Here is a 27,270-nt window from a genome sequence, read left to right as displayed (position 1 = left end):
TTGAAGTTCATAAGCCTTTCAGGAGCAAGTGGAGAAGGGTGAAAAAAGAAGAACTTAGGGGAAACTTCTGCCTACTTGTCATTATATTTTGGCAAATTTTCTTTAACTTATTTAGAAAGACCATAATGATGCATACAACCTAGATTCATAATATGATTTGATTAGCAAGACTATATTAGTGTATTTGTCTCCCTGGAAGTCATAATTTATGTATACCATTAAAATTATTCCTCCTTTTTTAAAGTCATTTAAATTTTGCTTTCTAATGCTTAAGTCTTTTTTTTAATGTGTAAATATATTTATTGTCCCACAAAATTCGATATTTTTATCCAGGTCAGCATACACATAGGAGATGATGACTAACTGACAAGATCTGGTAATTTGCCTATTAAAGCTTCACCACAATTTTATTGTTTGTTTCCGTTATCAGGATCTTCTCAGCAGTCCTACTTCATCTGTCAAATATTCCATGGAGACAAAAAAAAAAAAAGGCAAGTGTTCTTAGTCTTGTTATTGTCACTGTTGTTAACTATAAAAGTTCAGTCTTTTTGTTTTGGTAGATTAGCTTTAAGTAATAATTACATCTCTAAAGAGTAGTTGTGAATTCTATTCTAAATAAAATACGCTAAGAATTTATTTCTCTCTGCATCTCTTTCTTCGCTCTCCAACTCATATTTCTTCATGGCAACAAAATATCGAATAAAGGTTTCTCCTAAAGCCTGCCTCAGACATTGATCTTCTTCCAGTGCCACAAGGGCATCTTCCAGTTTTAAAGGGATCTCAGAAGGTTCTACTTGGTAAAAGTCTGTGCTCTCATCTGGACCAGCCAAGACCTCATCACTTGTATGAAGTCCATCTAGGCCTGCAGCCACAGTTGCAGCCAGCACCAAGTAAGGGTTTGCTGTTGCTGAGCCTAGTTTATTTTCTATCCGGGTGCCTTTCTCTCCATGACATTTGATATTAAATATGCAGCTGTTATCATTGTATCCCCACGTTGTAGGCACACTCTCCTTCGGGTCTTTTCTGTCCTTGGAATAACGCTTTCGGCAGCTAACAGTAGGTGCCATCAGGCAGCTGAGAGCAGCAGAGTGTTTCAAGAGTCCTGCCAACCATTTTTTCCCAGTGATCGTGAGCTGCTCAGTTCCAGAACTGCTGCAGAACATGTTTGTCTTCCTATCGACATCCCAGAGACTATGAGACAAAATCCCTGAATTACAAAATCCAGTCTCAATGAAGAAGCTGGTAATGTAATTATATTTGCTTGCTACTTCTTTGACACCTGTTCTGAGGGTAAATGCGTTATCAGCTGAACTAATGCCAAATTCAGGCAGAAAACAGATTTCCATCTGACCAGGCCTGGTAGAGGATGAAAAACTCTCAACATTGGCTCCAGTGTGATATAAGCCATCAACAAGTTCCTGCATGAAGGGCTGATCATGGTTATTAAAAAATGCTGAAGAAGGAAAAGATATGGTCTTTGAATTTAAAATTTCGGGCACACCAAAAATGCAAAAATCATAGATGAAGGCAGAGAGCAGGGAAAAGCCAGAGGCCTGTAGCTGGCTCAACTGCCTTTTTGCAATGTACCTTGGGGAAGTCAAAAGAGGCTCACCAGTCACAGTGAAGGTATCACATATCACTCTTGCAGTTCTCTCAGCCCATGGCAAAACTCTAAAGGTTGATACCTCTGGCATTAGGACTATGTCACTATTAAAACAGGTGGCTCGTAGGTGATTCATTTCATTGTCCTTAGGATTTGGCATCACTTCAAGATAACCTCGGGGCATGCAAACGCCTTGGCTCACTTTCTCCTAAAGAAGGGAAAAAAATTAAGAAATTAGGTTTTGAAAACAAACTAAAAGGTTGGGGGAAAAAAGCATTGCCAATGAAAAAAATAATATATATATACACACACATAAATATGTATATATACATATACATATATATATATTTAACATATGTTGGTTAACACTAACTTGATATCAGTTGTTAAATATTTTAAAATAAAACCCCCAAAGGCAACTTTATAAACAATGCAACATTTTAAGCCTTGAAGGCCTTATATGCTCTTAGATCTGAAAATTGCAGTTATAAATAAAAGGTATAATGATAAAGAAAATTGCATTATAGCAAAAGACAAAGGTAAAGCCTTATGGAATTATTTGAAATTATCATCAAAACTACTTTCTGAAGCACATTTTATTTTATAGTACGGTTAATTCTTCAGATAAGGCTTTATTTTTGCCTATTTTATCATAATCCTGAGTTAACTGACTCTCAAAAGTCTACAGTAAACAATTCTCAATCCTTCTCAAATTGCAGACTATGGTCAGTACTGTGACACACAGCGTGTCTGTCCTAACACCAGAGGAGCCAGGAAACTAACAGCTGCCTTCCTCTCTTTATTCACTTTTACAACCCATTTAAGAATTAAAAACCTCACTGTCTCACAGTCCCAGAAACCTCATCTGTGAATGTGGACCTATAACTCCAAAGTGATAGCTTCCAAAATGTTGTTACCTTTAAGTCAGCATGAACTGGGTGTCAAAGATCTGCCTTCTCATCCTAGCTCTTTCATTATTGCTTCTGTGAATTTCAGCAAGTTTCTGGATTATGTGCCTCAGCTTCCACATTGGTAAAACAAATGTTAGACTAGATGACTGCTAAGGTACTTTCTAGCTAGCTATCTCTGGGGTTTAGTGATATTGGTCCTTTATTTAACTTTTGCTCTGTGCCAGGCAATAGGGAAGTGATAATAAGGTTATTAAGTTGAACAGACACATAAAACAATTTCTGGAAATTATGTGTAAGAAATATCAACAAGGTTGAAGGTTACATTAATAGATGGAGAAGAATCACTGACTATAAAGGTTGATTCCCATGAAGTCAGTGAAGATCATGAGGTTAATAAAACACCCTAGCAATCTGCAAGCCAGATGCTTTTATCTTCTTTCTTTCTTTTTCTCTTTTTTCCCCCCACTTATAAACAACAGAAACTTAACTCCTATTTAGTTCTGGAGACTGAGAGGTACAAGATCAAGGCACGAGCAGATCTGAGGTCTTATGAGGGCTGCTTTCTGGTTCGTGTATGGCTTCTTCTTGTGTATCCTCACATGCTGGAAGGAAGCTAGATTATGTTACCTCCAGACACCAACAAGCATGGCTATCAAAGAGGGACTGGTATTAGCCAAAGTAATGTACTGGTTCACTCATCTGCATTTGCCCAGGAACCACTGCCTCCTCTTTCCACCATCTCTACACATATTTTCAAATGCTATTTGACCGAACTGATCCGAGTCTACTTTAACCAGTAATAAGTTGAGTGAGCCAAACACTATTTGGTGCCTACCTAATTCTCCAACTCACTCATGGACCTGTGCATGTAAACTTCATATACACACACACAGACACACAGACACACAGACACACACACACACACAGTGGGATATTAGAATACTATAATATGGAATCATTTAATTCTTATTTTCACTATCAACAATAATGTTATTTCCCTGCTTGTTAGTTTTTTAGCTTGAAATTCTGTATATTAGTTCTTTATATATCTAAAATGAGGAATAATATATTTTATTCATGAGACTTCTATGAGTTTCTGCAATTTAAATCTGTGTTTGTATTTACTTGGCTGTGAGTAGCAGAGAACAGCCGGTTGCTATTTCATTCCAATAGTCCTTCATGAACTCAAAAAATAGTAAAAGATCACACTTTATTCTTTAGACTATTTAATCCATATTTTTCTGAGCACTCTTTTCTAACTAATTTGCTTTATTCTTTTCTTGAACATAGAGAATGCAAACTACTTTCCATTAGTTATGGAAAATATATAAATATATATGAATATATGCATGATAATATATTGTCTTAAATAGTGTTTATAGATATAAAGCACTGGAACAACTTCACTTAATAAAATTTTTTCAGACTAACTTAAATCCTTATCACAAATGAAACTTGGACCATAGTAAAGGTCATCTTTTGAAATAAGCTGAGAATTAATTATGCATCCTCTAGCAAATATCATGTTTTGATTAGATCAAATATAGAAAAAGCCTACGTTACTTGCATGTAATTTAAACAAAAATCAACCCTACTGATAGAACAGAGATAGTATAAGTTGGTTGTAACATTTAGACCTTACACACCACACACACATGCAATGTGTAGGTTACTTTGCACAAAAGAATCTTGGTTTTTTAGGGGACAGAGTAAGGAATACATACACACACACACACACACACACACACACATTGTTTATGTTATTTTGCACAAATGAATCTTTTTATTTTTTTGAGTCGGAGTTTCACTCTTGTCACCCAGGCTGGAGTGCAATGGCACAATCTTGGCTCACTGCAACCTCCATCTCCCGGGTTCAAACGATTCTCCTGCCTCAGCCTCCCGAGTAGCTGGATTACAGGCATCCACCACCAGACCCAGCTAATTTTTGTATTTTTAGTAGAGATGGATTTCACCATGTTGGCCAGGCTGATCTCAAACTCCTGACCTCAGGTGTTCTGCCCGCCTTGGCCTCCCAAAGTGCTGGAATTACAAGCATGAGCCACCACGCCCAGCCTCTTGAACCTATTTTTAATGTCTATTCACAGCAAATTTTCCAGAATGAATTGTTTTGTCTTAAATTACAAATATTAATTGTGCTAATATTTATTATTTATATCTTCACAAGTTTCAAAAATAAATTTAAAGTGATTTATTAAAAAATATACATACTCTATGATCATTGAATGAGAACAAAATAATAACTAGGTAATGAAATTGGAAAATTAGTTATTCAGAAACTGGGACTAACAATAAATTTAGCCTTTGTGAAGATGTATAATAAGTTACATTAAAATTCTCATGGTAAACAAACTTTATCTCTAGCTAAACTCCAGAAAAAAAAAGGGGGTTTTTTATATGTGGGATATTGAACAAAATAATGAAAAATATTTTCAGTAGCAGTTAGATTAAAAAAAGCATATAGAATCTTTCTTATGTCAATCATATCAATCCTTAGCAAGAATAAGCAGCATATTGTTTTATTTTTGTGAAAGGATTCCACTGAGAAACGGCTTTTAGATGCCGTTAGTAAACTAAATGACTAAATTTTGACAAAAACTGAATAGCAAACAGTTTTATATTGAAGTCTTTGGCAAGTACTTTGAAGTGTCAGTTATTTTTCCTTATGATTCAAAGAGATTCATTTGAATTATATTCTGAGCCGGTCCACAAGAAAATACACATTTTTTATAAAAATTAAACAACATGTATTCTTGCCTGGATGAAGAGGAAACAATATCTTCAAGCAGGTCCAAATAATTCCTTAAGAAACAAGTTTGAATCTGTTAGAATTCTTTAAAAAGTGTTTTTGGAGATGCCAAGTTTTTCCCAACATAAAGCAAATTTTAAAATTAGGATCTGATATTAAAGTGATAAAAGCATAACATTTTTAAATAGTTAAACCTAAAGCATGCTTAACTTTTACACTTTCTTAAATAGTACCTACCTGATGTCCCTTGCTAAGAAATGTGATGTTTAATTAACACAACTCAGTCATCGCAATAAACACATGACAAATACACAAATATTAAGGAAGTCTCGAAACAACAAAAGCACAATATTTCTTTGTATCATTTTTAGAAATTTGATATATATTAAGTCATCCAACAATGGAATGTTTTCTTATCAGAATTAGGAGCTGAAAGGGATATGTTGCTTAACTAGCAAATTCTATTTAATCATTTTTTCCCTTTTATGTTTGCTCTTGGGTCTTCTGTTGCAATTTTCTCATGTCAAATAAAATATAATCTTCATAATTGCAGTAAGGGAGAAAACATAATTCTGTGGTGCAAAATTACTCAATGCAGAAGGACTAAAATTACCAGTCTTAATTAGTTTTGTATTTCTATTGGGTAAAGAAATTGCAATTTGAGAGCTGAGAGTAAATGTTTAGCTCCTTGGGGAGCAATAATGTGTTTGGGAGGAACAAGAGAAGAAACAAAATAAGTTATTGATTTTCAGCTTGAATTGCTGTATAGATTACAAGAAAATAAGAAAGAGTAATAAGAACCATTTGCTTGCTAATGGTCATGAAATTACATTCAGTCACAACTGTGTATAAAACTCACTTGAAAAAAGTGTGCAGGGATACTCTTAAACCTGGACACACCATGAAGGTCTGTTGCTTCAAATCGTACAAACTGGAGGCGATTTTTGGCCATGGCTTGTCTAATGTGTTTCATTCTAGAAGAGAGTTGAGGTGGGGTCAATATTTGACTGCTGTCCCTCATGCAATCTGCAAAATAAAAAAAGGTTCTAACTTAGTAGGTCATGATGAACTGAAAAGCAAAGGAAACTATAGAGTAGTGAATTAATCATTACAATTAACAAAAACATTAGATATTCATCATGTCACTGGCTTAGAGTTGGATATCTTACCTTTCTTATCCTGCCCTTACCATCTTCCCAAAGTTACTGCTTCTAAACAGCCTAAGAGATCATTTATCAATTAGGACAAGGACAAAATTGACATTATTTGCATAAGGATATAGCAATATCATATGTAGATACTTGCTGAAAATCCCTTTGCTTATGGAAATTAGAATATATTTGCATGAGTTCACAGAAAAAAAGAGACCATAAAAGTCTGTCTGCAAGTGACTATCATTGAACATATTTGGGCTTCTTGAACTAACTGTTAATTTCTATATTTTAATTTCTATATAATTAAAAGTGAATTTGGTTTTGTTTATTTTCTGGGATTTTGTTTTATTCTGGGAGTTTTTTGCCCAAAGGACTTTATATCTTTTTAATGGCATCTAACTCTAAGACGTCTACATATTTCTGTCAAATTTAAAACTTGCTTAAATAAGCAAACAAAAGTGTTTTTTTTTTTAAAGAATAAGTGTGTAGGAGATGAAAAATCTGGACTGTATACTCAATTTAAAATTAGAAACATAAAAAAAAGTTCTTTTCAAGATTTTTAAGATACTTTGCAAATTCTAACTTTAGAGCTAGAACTTTGGAGATAAGTCATCTAATTTAACCAACTCGTTAGCTTGAGTCCCAAAGTGGTACAATGAGTTACTCCAAATCACACTATCAGTCCACTGCAGGTTTGAAACTACAATTCACGCTTTTGATTCATGCTGTGTGGCTTATTACCACAAATTAATATGTCTATAGGACATAGAACAGTCAGGCAAATAGTATACATTATAAATGTTAGTTGCTGTCAGAACTTTTAGGAGAGGCAGCAGAGTATAGTGGTTAGCACAAAACACTGAGGCCCATGTACCTCCCTTCCAATCCTGCCTTTGCCCTAGCAACAATCTTATCTTTATGCTTCAGCTTTCTCATCAATAACATACAACCTACTTCATAGGCTTGTTATGAGAATTAAACACGTTATTAACAGTTACTGGCAGACAGTAAGCACCATGTAAGTGGCACTTAAATGCATAAAGTGAGTACAATTACTCTAGCCCTAGTAAATGATGCCACAATCATGTCTGCATCCAAACACCCATCTGTCACATCACTGATATTGAGCAGCTATAATTTTAAAGTGATACCTGAGTATCCTTTTTCAAGATATAATTTGGCTTTAAAAATAAGCATAAAGATTGACAGTTTAGAAACATAGATTAAGTAGATTTTAAGTACATGAAGCATGGGAAAAACAAATGACTGCTTCCACATATGCAAATATATTACTGATAATGTGCTATCACTGATACATTTGGCTACTCTGAAACTCTGGAGGCTTTATAACTACATTCCATTTAACACAAACAATTAAACTGTAGCAATTAAAGTGTTTCATGCTAAATTAGCACTTGCTGTATTCCCAACCTACTCTGAAATACTGGGTGTTCAGCCCAAGATGAATAATGCTCCTTAAAACAAAATTTATAGGCATTTTAAAACATGGAAATATGGGTCAGGTATGGTGGCTCACTCCTGTAATACCAGCACTTTGGGAAGCTGAGGTGGGCAGATCACTTTAGGCCAGGAGTTCAAGACCAGCTTGGGCAACATGGTGAAACTCTGTCTCTACTAAAAATACAAAAATTTGCTGGGTGTAGTGTCATGCACTTGTAGTCCCAGCTACTGAGGAAGCTGAGGCATGAGAATCGCTTGAGCCTTGGAGGTGGAGGTTACAGTGAGCCTAGATCACGCCACTACGTTCTAGCCTGGGTGACAGAGACTGTCTTAACAAATAATAATAATATGGATATTTTTAGACAATGAGTATTCTAAACATAATAAGCAATTATGTATAAGCTATAAAGAAGACATCTCCTATAAAAGGAGAAAGGTAATTTTATTGGTTCACCAGTAATAGGATAACAGGTAATCTTACTAGTGTTTTGCCTTATCTGTATCTCCTAAATTTTCTACAATGAATACATATTATTTTTAAATAAGTATAATATTTATTCACTCAACATAGATATTTTTCATCATCACATACTATTCATACTGAGCGTGTATCTAGGAATCAGCCAGAAAGAGCCCTTGCCCTCATAGAACTTTATATTATAAAGTGGGGCAACTATAGATAATAAACATGCCATCAAGTGCAAAGGTGGGATAAATTCACACAGTGAAAGTGCTGAAAAACTATTAAACATAATCACCTGAAGTATTAATTGTGTGAGACTTGATCGCAATGTGGACAGGTCTAACCCTTGATTCATTTTTAAGTCTCCAGTTGCCCTGTGGTTGGACAGTGAGTACAGTAAATGTATTCGTTTGCTAGGGGTACTATAACAGATGCCTCAGACCAGGTGGCTTAAATAGAAATTTTTTTTCTCACAGTTCTGGTGGCTAGAAGTCCAAAGTCAAAGGTGTCCGCAGATTTGTTTCTTCTAAAGTCTCTCTCTCCTTGGCTTGTAGACAGCCATCTTCTTCCAGCATCTTCACATGTTTTTTTCTCTGTGCATGTCCATGACCTAATATCTTCTTCTTATGAAGACAGGAGTCATACTGTATTAGGGTCCACCGTACTAATCTTATTTAACCTTAATTATCTCTTTAAAGAGCATATCTCCAAATTTGGTCACATTCTCAGGTACTGAAGGTTAGGATTTCATTATAACAATTTTGGAGAAACACCATTCAACACATAACAGTGGATAATTCCGTTTCTATTTTCTTCAATGTCCTTCCTTACTGGCACCTGCCACACTGTATACTCACATGTTCCTGTCATCCCCCATTGCCTATCAGCTCCATGAGAGCTGAGGCTTAGTTTTACGAGCTGCTGTTTTTTTGGTACTTGTAACAGTACAGGCATCTCATAGGCATTCGACAAATATTTTTTGAACAAGTGAGTGAGTGAATGAACAAATACATCCTGTGTGATTTGACCTTGTCTAATTAATAAAAGTTGCCATCATATATTTTAGTATATATCCTAAATATCAATTTTTTATTTAAAAGTTCAATTCTTTCACCAAATATGAGAACCCTATCCAATTCAATTTTATTTTCAAGGCATCAACTGATCTTGCTGCATCATTGTCTGAATTTCTTTTCTTCAAATAAATCATACTTGTTACTTACAATTAAACCTTTTGGTCAGCCTCTCCCAGCTGCACATGATGAATAGCAGGCAGATAATTGCCAGTTCAGGAGCTCATTTGTTTTGCCTACAGTGTGGTTCCTGGGAGGTGTTCTTCTTTTCTATTCCCTCAGAGGACTAATAAATTAAATCAATGTGTTTTTATAGAAGATGTTTTAGTGCTGTGAATGTTTAGGGAAAAAATAAGAAAACATTTTTAAAGAAAAAGAACCTCAAAGCTCTATAGCAGCTAGAAGGCCTTAGAGAAATTTTGTCCGTGTTCAATGATGAGGACATATATCAGTTATAGAGAACAAGCCATGGTCACTTATAAAACAGAGATTGAAGAGGCATTTGGGCTTTCAGAAATGCCAACTCAAAGAAAGGAAAAAGTGCATTTGACAGAAAACTCCGGAATACATTCAGTTATTGCACACATAGCATTTAGACCGTGCTCTTTCAAGGTCCCACTGTCTTTCATTATTGTGGCTATGTTTGTGCAAATTTAACCCTGCCTTCTGGCCACATCATACTAGCCCAGCCATTGGTGGGAAGCCCAGATGGCAGAATAACCAGGTACAAAGCAGGAAAAAGGAAAAAAAGCAATACATAAAAAGTGGGAGAAAAGGGGGATTTGTCTTTGGAAAAAAAAAAAGTATTATTTTTCAAAAAACTCGGAGAAGTTATTCCAAAGAAGAAATACCATATCAAAATTCCTTACACTTATTTTGGTGGGGCTATTTTTAAATTTATTTTTAAATTATGTATAGGTGATTGGTTTGTGGTTTAAATGTTTGGTACTGAGGGCCTATAGAGAACTTAATATACCCTGGGCCAAAAAGAGAGCTTCTGAGCTAAAGAAGTTAAGTTAGTAATGGTACCCATGCTCTAAGTCATGGTTGACAGTGCAAAGAGAGCTCATGACACAAGATCTTTCTCCATATTTTTGACTTAAGACAAAGAAATGGTAAATCCATCTCTCTTTTGTAACTAAAACTAGAATATATAAAAAAATTATCACAATCTCTGGAGGAGCCTATGTGGCCAGCAGATGTTATCTGATTAGTCTTCCCAGTGTTTAGAAACTTTTTTGAAATAGTGGACAGCATTTCACTATTAGAAAATTTTATGTAGAAATCTTGAGTTCAAATTTCTTTTGAAACTAGATCTGGCAACTCAGGGTAGATACTTCTCCATAGCAACAACTGGTTGGAACTCTGAGGTAGTCTAAATGAGACAGGCAACCTCTACTTCATGGGGCAGCAAACATTTCTGTAAAGGACCAGATAGTAAATATTTGCAACTGTGTAGGCCATACAGTATTCATTGCAGCTACTCATTAAGCACAATGTCATCTAGCAGCTATCAATAATATGTAAACGTTATTTACAAAAACTGACCAGCAAGCTGAATTTGGCCCTGGGGCCCTAGTTGGTTGCTCTCTGCTCCAGTTTCTCATGAGCAGCACCACTCCCTATTTTCTGACACCAGCCCATCATTTGTATTAACTGGCCTCTGTGGGCATTTGTATCAACAGCTGCCTGATGTTCAGAGGTCGTTAGTGCTCATGTTCTCCACTTCAGAGAAATTCATAAAGCCGAAGAGGAGAGAAATTCAGATATGAGAGATGGTGTGGTAGTGAGACCAGAGAGTTCCCTGACCCCCTGGAGAGACTTGCAACAGGGATGTGACTCATTTACTGGGCCACTGCGCTCAAACCACTTATGGGAGGGGGAACATGCCTGTGAGCCAAGCTGAGAGCTTTTGGGCTGCAGCCCTACGGCGGTGTTTAGGGGTGTTACCATGCTCTTTTAGCTTGGCCATTCACAAAGGGCTAGGTGTTAACCAGCTCAGTGGAGAGTCAGGAAAGCAGCCTTTTATACCCTGTCCTCTAGGTACCTTGCTCCTTGTCTGCAGTTTAGGAAGAAACAGGTCACATGGACTTGAAGGATGGTGAATGTGGGGATTTTACTGAGTGATGGAGGTGGCTGTCAGTGGGATGGTTGGGGATCAGGAAATGGGATGGAGTGGGAATATTATTTTCCCCTGGAGTTCGGCTGTCCCACCACAGATCTCCTGTCCAACCATCCCCAGCCAAGCTCCTCTCCACATTCACATGCTCCTTCTCTTCTCTCCTTCTCTCCCTTGCTGTTCTGCTGCTCTGCCAGTGGAGCTTGGGGTTTATATGGGCATAGGATAGGGGCATGGTGGGCCAGAGTGGTCTTGGAAAAGGCAACATTTCGGAGCAAAAACAGAAATGCCTGTTTCCATTTAGAGCCTGGATTTCCAGGCTTTGGGGGGGGGGGTCTTTGCCAGGGAATTGCCCTCTTCTACCCAGTATTTCCATGGCTAGTCTCCGTATCAGTAGGCAGAATAGTCCATCAAAAATTTCTACCACACCCAATCCCTGGAGCATGTGAATGTATTAAATTGCATGGCAAAAGGAAATTTGCAAATGTAATTACGGTTATGGACCTTAAAATAGGGATATTATCTTTGATTATCCATCTAAGCCCTTGAAAGCAGAGGGCTTTTCCCAGCTGAGAGCAGAAAATAAATGTGGAAGAAGGGGAATTCAGAAAAGTTCTAAATATGAGAAGGATTTGAGGCGTGCTATCTCTGAGATATAAAACCGGAGAGAGGCTTCTGGGAGATAAGGGCCACCCCAGTTGACAGCCAGCCAGGACACAAGAACCTCACTTCTACAGTCACAAAGAACTGAATTCTCTCAACAATCTGAATGAACTTGTAAGTGTACTGTTCCCTAGAGTCTCTAGATAAGAACCCAGATGGCAACACTTTGACTTTAGTCTTGGAAAGCCTGAAACAAGGAAAGCAGATGAGCCAGCCTAGACTTCTGATGTACAGAACTGTGAGATAGTACATTCGTATTTTGTAAAAGACAGTAAATTTGTGGTGATTTGTTATGGTGGCAATAGAAGACTAATACATACAGAATTCTGATAGTGTTTATTTTCCAGGCTCTAGCTCCTCCCTAGGCCCTGTGTATACTAAAGGATTTACCCTTGCCCAGAGAGAGCTCTGGTCTCTGCCCTTGGTCCCTGGGAGATAATCTCCAAGCAGTTAGAATGTCTTGCCAGACAAGAGTGTCTTTGTTTACCTAGGGGTTCTAGGCCATGCCAGAAACTCTAACAATGTTATTTATAGTGGTGATTTCAACTCATGCAGTAACCGCTTGATCCCCAAAGGGGCTGGAGAGTGAGGTCAGCCAAATGCCCAGTTAACCATGATGCCCCAGTAAAGACTCTGGACACCATGACTCAAGTGAGCTTCCCTGGTTGGCAACATTTCTCACATTATTGCCAAGAGAATAGTACTGTCTGTCCGTGACTCCACTAGGAAAGGACAAGTGAACAAAGGACAAGTGAACATTCTGTGCTTAGAACTTCCCTGGACTGCATGGCTGATTTGAATTTGTATCCTTTTAATGTAATAAATCATAACTGTGAATATAACAGCTTTCAGTGAGTTCAGTGAGTCCTTACTTGGGGAATTCCAAAACTTGTAATTGGTGTCAGAAGTAAGGGTAATGTGGTAGAAACTAACCCTCTAACTTCCCACTCTGGTATATTCTCATCTTTCCAAATCTTATATGTTTAATCTGTCATTATAGATTTCCTTTTTATTTTTATTTTTTGGCAAGGGGTGGAGGAGGCAGGATCTCTCTCTGTTACCCTGGCTTGAATGAAATAGCACAATCACAACTTCCTGTAGCCTCAACCTCCTGGGCTCAAGTGATCCTCCCACTTCAGCCCCCTAAGTAGCTAGAACCACAGGCATGTGTCACCACATACAGCCAATTTTTTTATTGTGTAGAAAGAGGGTCTGCCTATGTTGCTCAGGCCGATCTCGAAATCCAGGTCTCAAATGATCCTCCCACCTCAGCCTCCCAAAGTGCTGGGATTACAGGTGTAAGCCATTGTGCCTGGCCTTTAGATTTCCTTTTAGAACTAATTTCTAGCATTTTCATCCAAGAGAGTTTTAAACAATACATTCATGTACCAAAATAGTTACATTACTATCAATAAGCCAGAAACTTAGAAATAGGATTTTACTTTTAGAAGAAGTGAGACATCTTCCATTTCAACCCTTCTATTTTTCACACGAGCAGCCTAAAGGATAAAGAAAACTACAAAGCATTTTATGAAAGATAGGTATATAAATTTTTGTAAGTGTTCTGACTCCCCGGCTGGTATTCCTCAACCAACATTGCATTCTCTCAATTCAAATACAAACTTGGGGTTAGTGGCTAGAACCACATATCAGTTTGTTCCCAAATCCTTACCAGTAAATCCTTACCAGAGTTTGGGTTAAATTCACCACCAGGAACATTGGTTGTTGTTCTGGGAGACAATAGTTTTATCACTGTTGTCTCATCCTGAGAGTCCTTGTCATCATGTGACAGTTGAGACTCAGCAGAGCCAGGTCCCATGAGTGGTTTGCTCATGTTCCCTAATTTGTGGCACACCATTTGGTCTCTGATCCTCTCTGTAGTAATAAGGAAAAATGTTAAAATATGTTGCCCTTGTTTTCAACTGTCTCTTTAATATAATATGGAGAGGAATACTTGAGAAAATAGTATATTCCTAACAGTGACATATTAAATGAGAGGCAATGAGAGTGGTCTACCCTAGTCGCTGACCAAAAAAGTGCATTGTTTGTTTGTAGAGAATTTAGAAACAGGCCAGGCACAGTGGCTCATGTCTGTAGCCTGTAATCCCAGCACTTCAGGAGGCCAAGGCAGGTGGATCACTTGAGGTCAGGAGTTGAAGACCAGACCGACCAACATGGTGAAACCCCGTCTCTACTAAAAATACAAAAAATTAGACTGGCGTGGTGGCACACCCCTGTAATCCCAGCTACCCAGGAGGCTGAGACAGGAGGATGGCTTGAGCCCGGGAGGCGGAGGTTGCAGTGAGCCAAGATCATGCCACTGCGCTCCAGCATGTGTAACAGAGTAAGACTCTGTCTCAAAAAAATTATACATAAATAATAAAATCTACTAAAATCTGACTGCTTTTTATTGTAACCATATGCTGGGAATTCCTACTGTCCTGCCTTAGGGCACAATGATTCCTAGGATTGAGCCTGTTGCCCAAATTAACTTCTAGTTTTAGCAGTGTCTCAGATCTGTTGAAATCTAGTTGGAGTTCCGACATGTGTTATGAAAACACCTTCCCTACCATTCTTATGACCCCCCACCAAATCCTCGGTAATAATTTCTGTATTCAGTTTTGGAGCAGAAGACTGTCTCTCTTCCTACTCATGCTTTCCTCTGTTTTGTTCTTTTTTTTTTTTTTCTATTACCACTCTAATTCTAACCCTCTTTAAATTGTAAGTATTTTGATTATTTTTATATATTTATATTGTAAGCTTATATTTGCCATCTTTTATGTCACCTATATAGGAATAAATTTTGTTTCTTTTTCCTTTTGCTTCTCCCAAAGAAGAAAGGAAGACGTTTTATTAAAAGAAAGACCAAATGGAGATTGCCATTGACCACACCATTTTTGAGGGATCAGAGGAGTTAGATACCATTTGAATTGGATATATCCATTTCTCCCACTTCAGTTGAATAAACATGTGATTTAGTGACTTTCTTCCTTGTCTTTCTTAATTTATACATGCTGTTGGTTTCAGTATCATTGCCTTCATCTCTTGTTGAGTCCTGTTGATAATAAATAAAAAGCCAAATAACAAATTATTTATACAACTGTATATGGATGTCAAAAAAGTATGACAATTGAATAGCTAGATTTCTTAATGAGCATAGAAGACTTTTATAATGATGAAAATTTTGTCACTTCTAAAATCACTTCAACAACTCAACATTTAAAAGCCCAATGTTGTGCTGATAGGCTAGATATTCTCTATCTCCTTTTATATGTGGCACAGAAAATATCATTAAGTAAATTAAGATCTTGTCTAATTACTCAAGATTTCTGTGTTTATTTTTTACTTTGGGAATTTTATGTTATTTATTTCTAAATAATTTTGCAAAACCTATTTCAGCTAAAAAGTTTACTTTTTATGATTTCTGTTTTTCAGGATCTTTAACATTTCTGTCTGAAGCCATAAGTATCTGAAGAATTGTATTCTCTGCTCTCCTTTTTCTTATGAAAGAGGAAAAATGAATATTGATGCAATGAATAATTAATAATTGCATCAATATTTAATTCAAAAAAGTACTTGAATTCATCAAGTGCTATTTTGTGACTGTGTTTTATATTTGTAAAACAAATATCATACCCAAACCATTTTATAACTTAAGAAAATGCATTTAAAAAAAAAAAACCTAACTTTCACAATCCAGTTATAATCCTTGACATGACAGGATATGCCCAGCAGGGAGTTGGGCAGTGAGGCAGGGGCTGGCGCTGGGGAGTTCAGGAATCTCAGCACTAACAGTGAACAGAGTCACCCCTGCAGTCCCGAGACAAAGAAGTTGTCACTGAAAAAATATATTAAAAATTTTGAAAAAGCTGACACTGGAATTTTTAAGTTTTTTTTTTTTTTTTGCAAACCTCTCACAGTGGTTTGAGGGGAGAGAAAAGTGACAGGGTCGGGGTCAAAAAGTATATTGCAAATGTTTTGAGCTTAGTATCTTTTTGAAAAGCGGTCTCTGAGAGGTTTTACATTTTTGAGAAAGTTATATAAATATATGTTGAGTAGTTGCTGGGGAACAGCTGTATCAGTTTATCTATAAAACCAATTCAGTCTCCCAAGGCTAAAACAGAAAAAGAAAGATTTTCATTTTTTGGTGTTTATATGTAATTATGATGCATTGTTATCATTGCTATATTAACAAAGTTATAGTTCCTAGAACAAAGGCTTTTCTGTTATTTTAAATTTTTCTGTAATTTTAAAGTTTCACTTATTAGACAATTTTGGTCTTTTTCACTCCAGATAACCTTATATTTGGATAATATGGTACTTAATATGTGATATAATAATTAATTTTTAAGTAATTTAGGATTTAATTTCAATATTTGCATAAATTTTCTCAATACACTTCTGATAGAATCTGCAATAATATAAAGCTTTATTGTACATATTCATCATGTCTAAAAATTGTTTTGCTAGAAATGCATAGTCTATAATTTTACTTTTGTTATATATATATATGGTCTTTTAAAGAAGTGTTATTTAGAAAATGAAATACTTAGCCAGGTATATAATTATCAATGCAGTAAGAGCAGACTAACATTTATCTTAGCTTGACACTTTAGGAATCTTTTCATATATAAATTGAAGGAATCTGGTGAGATAAACTTTAACATCTCAAACTCTAACCTGCAACTGAATGAACAATTAAATAATGATGTGTTAAAATTAAGCACATTGTCAAGCAAGTTTTCTCATGGTACCCTTAAAGGTAATAAAATCACACCATTTTACAAATAAGAAAAGTGAGACTCAGAGTAACTCGCCTCAGGCCACAAGAATGAATGAAAGATGCAGTTTCTAAAAAGATCTTCTAATTTTCAAAATGCCATTCTACTCCCTAAAAGCCAGAGATCCAAGACAAGAAAAAGGTCATTTTAAAAACATTCACCTTCCCTCATATAAACCAAATCAAAAGGGAAAGTTTCTCAACCAAAGCAAAAACAACTTACCTAGTTACCAACTGAGAATTTCACCAATAAGAGCCCAAAAACTGGCTGGGTGTCATGGCTCACACCTGTAATCCCAGCACTTTGGGAAGCTGAGGTGGGCAGATCACCTGAGGTCAGGAGTTTTGAGACCAGCCTGGTCAACATGGTGAAACCCCATCTCTACTAAAAATACAAAAATAAGCCAGGCGTGGTGGCACATGCCTGTAATCCCAGGTACTCATGAGGCAAAAGAATCACTTAAACCTGGGAGGCAGAGGTGGCTGTGAGCTATATCGTCATTGTACTGCAGCCTTGGCAACAGAGCAAGATTCAGTCTCAAAAAAAAAAAGAAAGAAAAGAAAAAGCCCAAAAACTAAGTTGTAATACATTACCTACTCCATAAAAATGCTCAAAAAAGGGAGTAGGGGTTTCAAAAAAAGAATACATGTCACACATTTCATTCAGTCCTTTAGTTTTATTTTATATACTAAGGTGATCAGCATATAAACATAGCTATAATAGATGAAACAAATGTATTGAATCCCTCATTTGTCCCAGCTCCAGTAGAGTATTTTTATTCTCTTTAATCCTTCATCTTTTAATTACACTTAGGTGCAATGTGAATGATGTTTCATTAAAAAACCTATTGGCCCTGGTGATTGAGGTTCGGGTTGTAATTCTGACCTTTCCACAAAGTAGCAAGTACTTTAGAGCTTTGGCATTCTCCTTTATAACCACTTATATAAATTAAATCATACTGTTAAATTAAGTTGGGCCTAAAGCTGCCTCCTTACATATTTTAAGTTTGGCTTAAAAATTTCTAAGCAGACTGTAAACTACTCTTGTACCAATCGCAGAGTTTCAGCCAATCACAGTGGCCAATTTTTCAAACCCTCTTCAAACACTAATTCTGTACCTCATTTCCATCTTCTGTACCAAGATGGAAATCTTCTGTACATCACTTTCCTTTTCCTGTCCATGAATGTCATCTGACCATGTGACAGGCTAAGAGTTACTCTGAACATATTCTGGTTCTAAGGGCTACCTGACTCTTGAATTGTTCTTTAACTGAATTTAAAATTTTATTTTTCTAAAGGTTTTCGTCTAACAGATGGCTTCAGAAGTGGGATTTGAAGTAGAGCTTCCAGCAACCACCAGGAGCATTGAGTGATTAAGCAATGTTCGCTCTGGGTCCATTGTATGCACTGCTCTCTCGAACCAACTGGGGATCATGGGTAAGTTGTCTCTCAGATTATGAAGATCCATGCATCTGTGTTTTGATTACTTGAATCCGTATGTGCACATTTTTTGTGGGTTCAGAAGTCATGACAGAAACTGGACTGGGTTGGACTCAATAATTGACTGGATTATATCCAGTTAGAAGTCTTAGAGGCTGACTGGACCGACAAACTAGCGGGAAGTGGCAATACTACAGAAGGTGTGAACTCTGGCTTTCAGAAATCCATCAGGATTTTGTGTTCTAACCCTTTTGTTTTTCTAATGCGTTAGGTAGGGGAAAATCTTTGGCTAAGTTGCTCAAGATGTGAGTGCCAAAAGCAATATTCAACATAAAAATGGAAACCTTAATTTCTGAAGAACTGAGCGTTCCATTTTCGTCTACCTGTACCTCTACATGCATAATTATTAGGTCCTACTAGCCATAAATATTTACAAAAAGGCAAAATCTTATGAAGATCATTTAAAAGTATAGTGAAATGTTCCAAATGAACAACACCTAACTTTAAGAAGTGCATTTAAAAATGAGGACTCCCAAATTAGGCATATCTAGGGACACATATTGATGTGCAGAAGCTTCTAAAAAATATGAATATTTCTACTGCCTCTTTTTAAAGTCTTTCAAAAGGCAAATAAAAAGCTTAAGCAACTAATTGATAAGAAAAATTGAATCTGCTCATCTTTTGGCTTAGTTACTATCCTGCCCCAAAGATAAAAAGAGAGTTATACAAAGTGTTCATGAAAGGTAAGCCCTCAAGTAAAGTAGGCTTTTTTCTTTTTCAGAGCTAACCATGCTGAGTCCGCACATAGAGAATTATTTCCTGGCCTTATTAATTAATGGGCTCCAACCTGACCTCAGTAATTTTAGCTAAAAAATAGTGGCTAACTTAAAAAGACTGCCTATTGAACTAAATTGGTCTCCAAATTCACCTTTCTGGCACTTAGCTAGCTATTTTGAAACACTTTTGTAAAAGAAATGTACATGTATAAAGGAAATCTCCGTTTTTAAGGGTGCCTGCCTCTGTGCAGCAGGAAGAGAGGAAGGACTAAGTTACCAGAGACTTGTAATTGACTTAGATTTATGTAACAAGTCTCACCTTTAACGTACTTTTTCCTATCCGTCGTATCTTAACTGGGCATTTATCCACATCCTCCTTTGTTGATTTGGGCAAAAGATGGTACAATATTTAGGCCTAAAGTCTCAACTGTATGCATTTGAGAGATAAAATTTCTATCTTGTTTTACCTAAAAGTCATCCCTTTAGAAGTGAAATTTTAGGATTGTCTACCTAACAATCGCTTAGATCATTGAAACAGGTAATTGGAAGATTGATAGTCTGAATTGGGGGAAAGAAAAACTATTTGGAAGCTAGCAAATGAAAAATATTTCTGAAAACTATAACTTCTGCTGTTGTCTGTGTGTCTGTCTATATGTCTATATGTGTTATTTGTATCAGATATTTCTTTCTGATCTAACATAATATTTGGCAAATGTAGCTAGTTTTTAAATTGTTGGCAAAATAAAACAGGAATGTCTTCAGAATTGTCAGTATTAAATATAATTCAGCCTTTTTTTTTCTGGATCTACTGGTCAGAAAAGTTTATGCTGTTTTTGCCATGTTTTAAGGTCATAAAATTGCTGCTTCTGTAAAGTTTTGATATGTGCTTGCCTGTAAGCTGACACTGAAAGGGCTGGCCACTGGGCTCCCCTGAAGCCTTTCACACATCTTACTGTGAGCTTATGTCTTTGATTTTGAGCCTTTGAATTCTGAGACCTGAAGTAATGTGTGTCCACTGTACCTGAGCCATCAGCTACAGGATATTGCCAAGCCCAATATGGCTCTGTCCTCCCTCCTCCAGCTTTGCCTCCTGGCCATGCTGAGAGGGGTTGGTTCCTCCAGACATCCTTTTCATAGCTCTGTCCTCGGTCCTTAACTCTATACCTGGTGTGTAAATTAAGGACCCAGATGGGCAGTGGCCTTCTAGCCATCCTAGGTATCACTCAGGATGCAGGATGACTGGGAAAGACATTAGGGAGATTACCTATGTTATTTTTTGAAAATTGTTTTCAGTAACTTAAAATCTTAAAGCCATGTTAAATTCAGAAATAGGGCAAGGAGCAGTGGCTCACTCCTATAATCCAAGCACTTTGGGAGACTGAGGTGGGAGGATCACTTAAGCCCAAGAATTTGAGACTACCCTAAACAACATAGTGAGATGCATCTCTACAAAATATATAAAAATTAGCTGGGCATGGTTGTGTGTGCCCATAGTCCTAGCCACCCAGAAGGCTGAGGTGGGAGAATAACTTTAGCCTGGGAGGCAAACATTGCGGTGAGCCAAGATCATGCCACTGCACTCCAATCTAGGTGATAGAGCAAGACTCTATCTCAAAAAATAAAAATAAAAAATAAAAAATTCAGAAATAAATACTCATTAAATATCTGAGTCATTTCTAAGTCAGTTAAAATATTGAAATATTAATTATTAACATATATTTATGCTTTAGCATCTTATTTTCATATGATACTGAAAAGGTAAATATATTGAGATCTATTAAAAATAATTGAGGAAATAACTTTCTGAAAAATTATGAAATAGTTTTCATCTACAAATACTGATATAAAACAGTTCAAAAATCACTTATTTCCTAGGTTTTACTCTGGTAGTTAGAATTACTCTAAGAGTTAAAATTTAAGTTAATATATGTAATTTTATAACTACTAAAATAAATAATTCAGCTGGGTACAGTGTCCATGCCTGTAATACTAGAACTCTGGGAGGCCAAGCTGGGAGGATCACTTGAGGTCAGGAGTTGGAGACCAGCCTGGCCAACACAGTAAAACCCCATCCCTACTAAAAGTGCCAAAATTAGCCAGGCATGGTGGTGAATGCCTGTAACCCCAGCTACTTGGGAGGCTGAGGCAGGAGGATCGCTTGAATCTGGGAAGCAGAGTTTGCAGTGAGCTGAGATCGCACCACTGCACTTCAGCCTAGGCGACAGAGTGAGATTCTGTCTCAAAAAATAAATAAATAAAATAAAATAAATAATTCTATATACAAAGTGTACAAGAAAAGCAAGATTGTTTTTGATGAGAAAATGAAAATGTGTGTTTCTTGAGAAAAAACAATTTTGTCTAGTCTAGAGGTTATTTAAACTTTCTTTCAAGATGAAAAAATGATACAGGTAAAATTAAATGGATATTCAAAGTTGGGGAAAATAGAAAAAATGTAAAAATCTATAAAAGGATTTTGGAAATTTTGTGTGTTCAAAAACTGATTGAGGGTGGATGTATTTGTTTATAAGGTTGTATTTAAAATTGGCTGTAGTATTGATTATACACTAATGCATAACTAAAATTCATACTTCTCTGAAGAATTCACAGGGGAAAAAGGTCAAATTCTGTTTTCTCCTTTGAATAATAATTTCTTGTAGTATTAATAAGAGTCAAAGATTTTCGGCCACCTTTTAAGTAAAATGCAAAGAAAAATAGAGGAGAGACAGATTTTGTTTCGTGTTGTCTTTATTATGTCTTTTGATTATTTGGAAAACTGAGTCTCCTCTTCATCAAAGAATAATTTTTGCTTTTGAAAACCTTTTAATTATCAGTTAGGCTAAATGAAATGCTATTATTTTGCAGTAATCTGTGATTCTATTTTGATAGTGTTTAAAACCTTTGACTTCCTAAAATTCAATTTCAAATTCTAAAATTAAGTATTTTTTACTTCATACTAACTTTAGGATGTTCCAAAAGTTCCCTGAAGCATCCAAAAAAGAGATAATAAACAGGCTAATTCGTTACATTAAATAACATGGAAAGCATTATAAAATAAATGATACTTAACTTTGAGTTATATTTTTATGGCTATATTATGAATATGTGTTTCAAAATTGTATGTGATTCCTAATATTCTGATATGTCTCAGTATATATTATCAGTAATAATGTTTATTTATGTTAAATTATTATAGGACACAGAAACAGCCAAATTTCCCTGTTAATTGCATCTTTAACCATAACCATTTTAAGTCTTACCCATAGTTTATTAATTCTGATGAACTTTCTGAAAGTTCTTCACAATCAAGTAAAATCCTAAAATGTGTTCTTACAAAGGTTCATGGAAAGGATGTAAAGAATGCTTACAAACACTCATGAATACAGGTTTCTGATAACTCAAGAATTATATCATTTGGATGGGATAGGGATGCTAAAAACTCGAACGAAGAAGTTGACCAGTTTATAAAATTGCTAAGTTAAGTAGAACAAGAACTAATTGAATGCCAAGGAAAGACTTCGGCAGATTTCCGTGCTAGATCACCCAGGATTGAAATTGTTAAAATATGCAATTTGAATATGGTTCATGGTTCAAGTCAAATTGCCTATAATAACCCATTTACTAAACAGTGCTATGCACCTGAATTGAAGAAACAAAATTTGTATTTAAGAAAATATGAATTCAGTGTTGAGTGTGGACTCATGGAGAGTCTGGAGAGCTGCCTGGTCCTTCCTGAGTGATTAAAACTTCCATCATTGAAAGCTCTACACTAGGCTGGGTTTGGTGGCTCTCACCCGTAATCTCAGCACTTTGGGATGCCAAGGTGGGTGGATCACTTGAGGTCAGGAGTTCAAGACCAGCCTGGCCAATATGGTGACCCCATCTCTACTAAAAATGCAAAAATTATTCAGGCGTGGTGGCATACACCTGTAATCCCAGCTACTCGGGAGGCTGAGGAAGGAGAATTGCTTAAACCCAGAACGCAGAGGTTGAAGTGAGCTGAGACTGCATGACTGCAGTCCAGCCTAGGCAACAAAGTGAGACTTTCTCAAAAAAAAAAAAGAAAGAAAGAAAGAAAGAGAAAGAAAGAAGGAAGGAAGGAGGGAAGGAGAGAAGGAAGGAAAAAAAGAAAGAAAGTGCTGTACTTCATGAATCATCATGGAAGAGATTAAATGATCCAAATTATATTTTTAAAAATATATTGATGTCATGACTATTCTAAGTTGCCAAGGCTGTTTATTTTGTTTGGTCAAATCCATAATCCTGGGAAGACAATAAAAACTTGAGGTACGTTTTTGCTACTTGATGGGTCATTTGAACATTTACAGATGGCTTCTATTCAATTGTCATTTTTTTTTTTTTTTTTTGAGACGGAGTTTCGCTCTTGTTACCCAGGCTGGAGTGCAATGGCATGATCTCGGCTCACCGCAACCTCCGCCTCCTGGGTTCAGGCAATTCTCCTGCCTCAGTCTCCTGAGTAGCTGGGACTACAGGCACGCGCCACCATGCCCAGCTAATTTTTTGTATTTTTAGTAAAGACGGGGTTTCACCATGTTGACCAGCATGGTCTCGATCTCTTGACTTTGTGATCCACCCGCCTTGGCCTCCGAAAGTCAATTGTCATTTTTAATGGATGTTTTCTAGTTATATAGAAGCTTTCTCATGCAAGAAGGCTAATGCAATAACAATAGGTAAACAGTTATCAAGAAATGTATTTCTCAGTGGCCAGGCACCGTGGCTCATGCCTGTAATCCCAGCACACTTTGGGAGGCCGAAGTGGGTGGATCATGAGGTCAGGAGTTTGAGACCAGCCTAGCCAATACAGTGAAACCCCATTTCTACTAAAAATACAAAAATTAGCTGGGCGTGGTGGTGCGCACCTGTAGTCCCAGCTACTCAGGAGGCTGAGGCAGAAGAATTGATTGAACCTGGGAGGCAGAAGTTGCAGTGAGACAAGATCATGCCACTGCACTCTAGCCTGGGTGACAGAGTGAGACTCCATCTCAAAACAAAAAAAGAAAAAAGAAATATGTTTCTCTCATGGAACATTCCTAGAGAAATCACCAACAGTAAAGAAGGTACTTGTTTCACTGGACAATTTGTAAAACATAAGGTGTTATAGATATAATGGCATTAGGCAAATCTAAATGAATGGACTGAATTGTCTTGGTCCAAGGTATTGCAGATTGATGACAATCAGGTCCTCTTCCAATCGAAAACATAAGTTGACCATTTGTGAAATAGTCACTGCAAGGCCTCTAATAATAGAACCTTATGTCTCTTCTGCACCTAAATTCTGATATGACTAAATGCTACAATGTAGGCTTTAATGCATTGTGCCAAAGTGTATTTTCATCAGGTAAAGAGAGCTTTTTATGATCCACTGACTGAGTGCAGTCAAACCCTTGATGGTCTGAAACTTAGAGTTTGGGCCTTCTGGAAACACCATCAGAGAAAGACTTCCCTTGCCACCCACACTGCAGTAAAATGTTGGGACCCTGAACTTTGAGTCTGTAATATTACAACTCAGAAGGCCCATCCAGCCTCTTGAAACCATACACTTGTAAGATCTTAAGGTAAAACTAACCAGAGAAGTTTCTCCCTATAAGCAGATTCTGTCCTAGACATAGAAAGCTGTCCCAAGATCATAGAACAAGACTCTGTCCTGTCATGAGACTCTTAACTTTTCTTAACTTTTTCCTTGCTTATGCCTCTTTGAACAATAGAGTGGGAAAAGGGGCCCTGTTACCCATGGAGTATATTTTTATTTGTGTTCGATTTCACAGACAACCTTATACATGAGCAACCTTATCCCCTGATGGATGCAAGATAAAGGGTCAGTGTAGCCTAGGAATTTTAATGACATCTTTGTTGCTCCATGACCAGTCAGAAACAGAACATCAGTCCACTTCTCTTCACCTAGGTTAAAGAAAACATTACCAGGAGGCCTTCACCTTTCTAGATGGGCATGATCTGTTAGGTCCCTTTTTCCATGGCTTGGAGTAAATGAGGTCATGACTAGAAATGTATCTCTTACGGTCGTCTCTATAGCAGATTTTACTGCAAAACCTGTGGCTGCACAGCAGTCTTCTTTAAATTCTCTTACTAAAGTTGTGCTAGGTAATAAAATTTCTCTAGATTACCTACTGACTGAACAGGGAGAAATCTGTGCAGTGGCTTACACTTTTTATTGTACGTGAATGAATACATTGGGTTTTGTAGAGATTCAGTTGCAAGAAATTAATGAACAGGCTGCTTAATTAAAACGTGTAGACTTTTCATCTAGCTTATTCTTTGATCTATTTGATTTTACTTGCTTAATAGGAAGTAATAGGCACTCTGGCTAAGGAGCATACTCCAAATTTGTGGTATGCTCCTGCCAGTCACAATAGTAGTCATTATCATTATCATTCTGCCAATCACAATAGTATTCTCCCTGGTATGCTGTATTCTTTCCACAGTTTTAAATGTTTGCATACAGCCATGTGTAGAATGTCAAATGATCACTTTAACTGGAATGACAAAAACTCAAAGAAATGCCTGATCATGAGTACACTATAACCTATCAATAGTGTGCTAAGACAGAAAACCCAAAATAATGGTAATAGGAAGTAGCAGCAAAGCCCTAAGTTTTGGTCACACTCTCATCTAGGTGAGAACCAGACCAAAAGAAGGTAATTGTTAAAATTATGGAAGACCATTGTTCTGGACTGAACTCTTGCATTAGGCCCCAGCGGACCACACCAAATCAAAAGAAAATCACTCACGCTAATGCAGCATAATCACAGTGAAACATTAGGGAAGCAGATAGATTCCAAAACAGTTTTCTTTTTTAATTCTTAGAGCAGGAGGTGCCAGCATAATAAAGAAGTCCCCTCTGCTTTAACCCTTAAAAAAAATTAACCTAAAGTAAACAATCAGGTTGTTTTTCTCTCCTGTTTTCATATTCACACCTTACAAAACCCACTGTGCTGCTATTTGTCAGTGGAATTTGAGACCAAATAAGTCCCTTTGCAATGTTGTGAGAGTGACCTCAATGCCTAAGGTTTCGGTCAACTTCTCAATCTTAAGAGGTTGACCCAAAGGGAGGAGTTGTTTACATAAAGCTGCCTCTTTACATATCTTAAATTTGGCCTAGAACTTTATAAACAGACTGTGACCTACTCTTGTACCAATCAAAATTTCAGATGCCTGCCAATCACAGGCAGCCAACTGTTCAAACCGTGTTCAAATAAGGCAAACTCCCAGCTGTAACTAATTCATAAAACTAAATGAAGTACAGAAATGAAGCTGTACTTCATTTCTGTCTTCTGTACATCACTTTTCTTGTTCTGCCCGTAAATGTTATCCAACAATGTGGCAGCTCCAGAGTTGCTCTGAACCTATTTCTGTTCTGAGGGAGGCCCAATTCTGAAATCATTCTTTGCTCAATTAAAAAATTTGTCTAAATCTTTTAAACAATATCCAGCCGAGTATGGTGGCTCACTCCTGTAATCCCAGCACTTTGGGAGGCTATGGTGGGCGGATCACTTGAGGCCAGGAATTCAACACCAGTCTGGGAAACATGGTAAAACTCTCTACTAAAAATATAAAAATTAGCCAGACATGGCAGCACATGTCTGTAGTCCCAGCTACTCAGGAGGCTGAGGCACGAGAATCGCTTAAACCCAGGAGGTGGTGGTTGCAGTGAGCTAAGACTGAGCCACTGCACTCCAGCCTGGGCAACAGAATGAGTCTCTGTCTCAACAAAAAGAATAAAGTACTTTAAACTATAAAATATTAACATTTTAAAAACATTGTTATATCCAGACAATATTTCATATTTCATTTAATGCTCACAACATAAAGGGAACATTTATTATTACCTACATTTTTTTCCAAAGCAGAAAGAAGCCCACAGGGGTTAGATAATTTGTTCAAGGTCATGTCTGAGAAAGAATGGGAATTCAAATCCAAGTATTTTATTTGAGATGCTTCCTACATCACCATAGCTTGACAGTTGACTTAAATGGAATTCCATTTTTATTGTATAATGTTATCTGTGTAACTCATAAAACTTGTTC

The 27,270-nt window shown here is 36.8% G+C and overlaps 1 protein-coding gene across 1 annotated transcript; it reads right to left on the bottom strand.

The window, feature by feature from the left end:
- Nucleotides 1-193: 193 nt before the first annotated feature.
- On the bottom strand, nt 194-20,421 carry LGSN (lengsin, lens protein with glutamine synthetase domain). Its single transcript, XM_064360377.1, has 4 exons — nt 20,164-20,421; nt 15,137-15,269; nt 6,141-6,307; nt 194-1,811 (listed from the first exon to the last, which is right to left on the bottom strand). Exons 1-4 carry the CDS (start codon nt 20,419-20,421, stop codon nt 612-614), a joined length of 1,758 nt encoding a protein of 585 aa, XP_064216447.1. The 3' UTR covers nt 194-611.
- Between the last annotated feature and the right edge of the window lie 6,849 nt (nt 20,422-27,270).

Source organism: Aotus nancymaae, unplaced genomic scaffold (assembly GCF_030222135.1).
Source record: "Aotus nancymaae isolate 86718 unplaced genomic scaffold, 86718_ANA_hifiasm-v0.15.2.pri h1tg000040l, whole genome shotgun sequence".
NCBI classification, from domain to species: domain Eukaryota; kingdom Metazoa; phylum Chordata; class Mammalia; order Primates; family Aotidae; genus Aotus; species Aotus nancymaae.
This window is presented reverse-complemented; position numbering and strand designations above follow the sequence as displayed.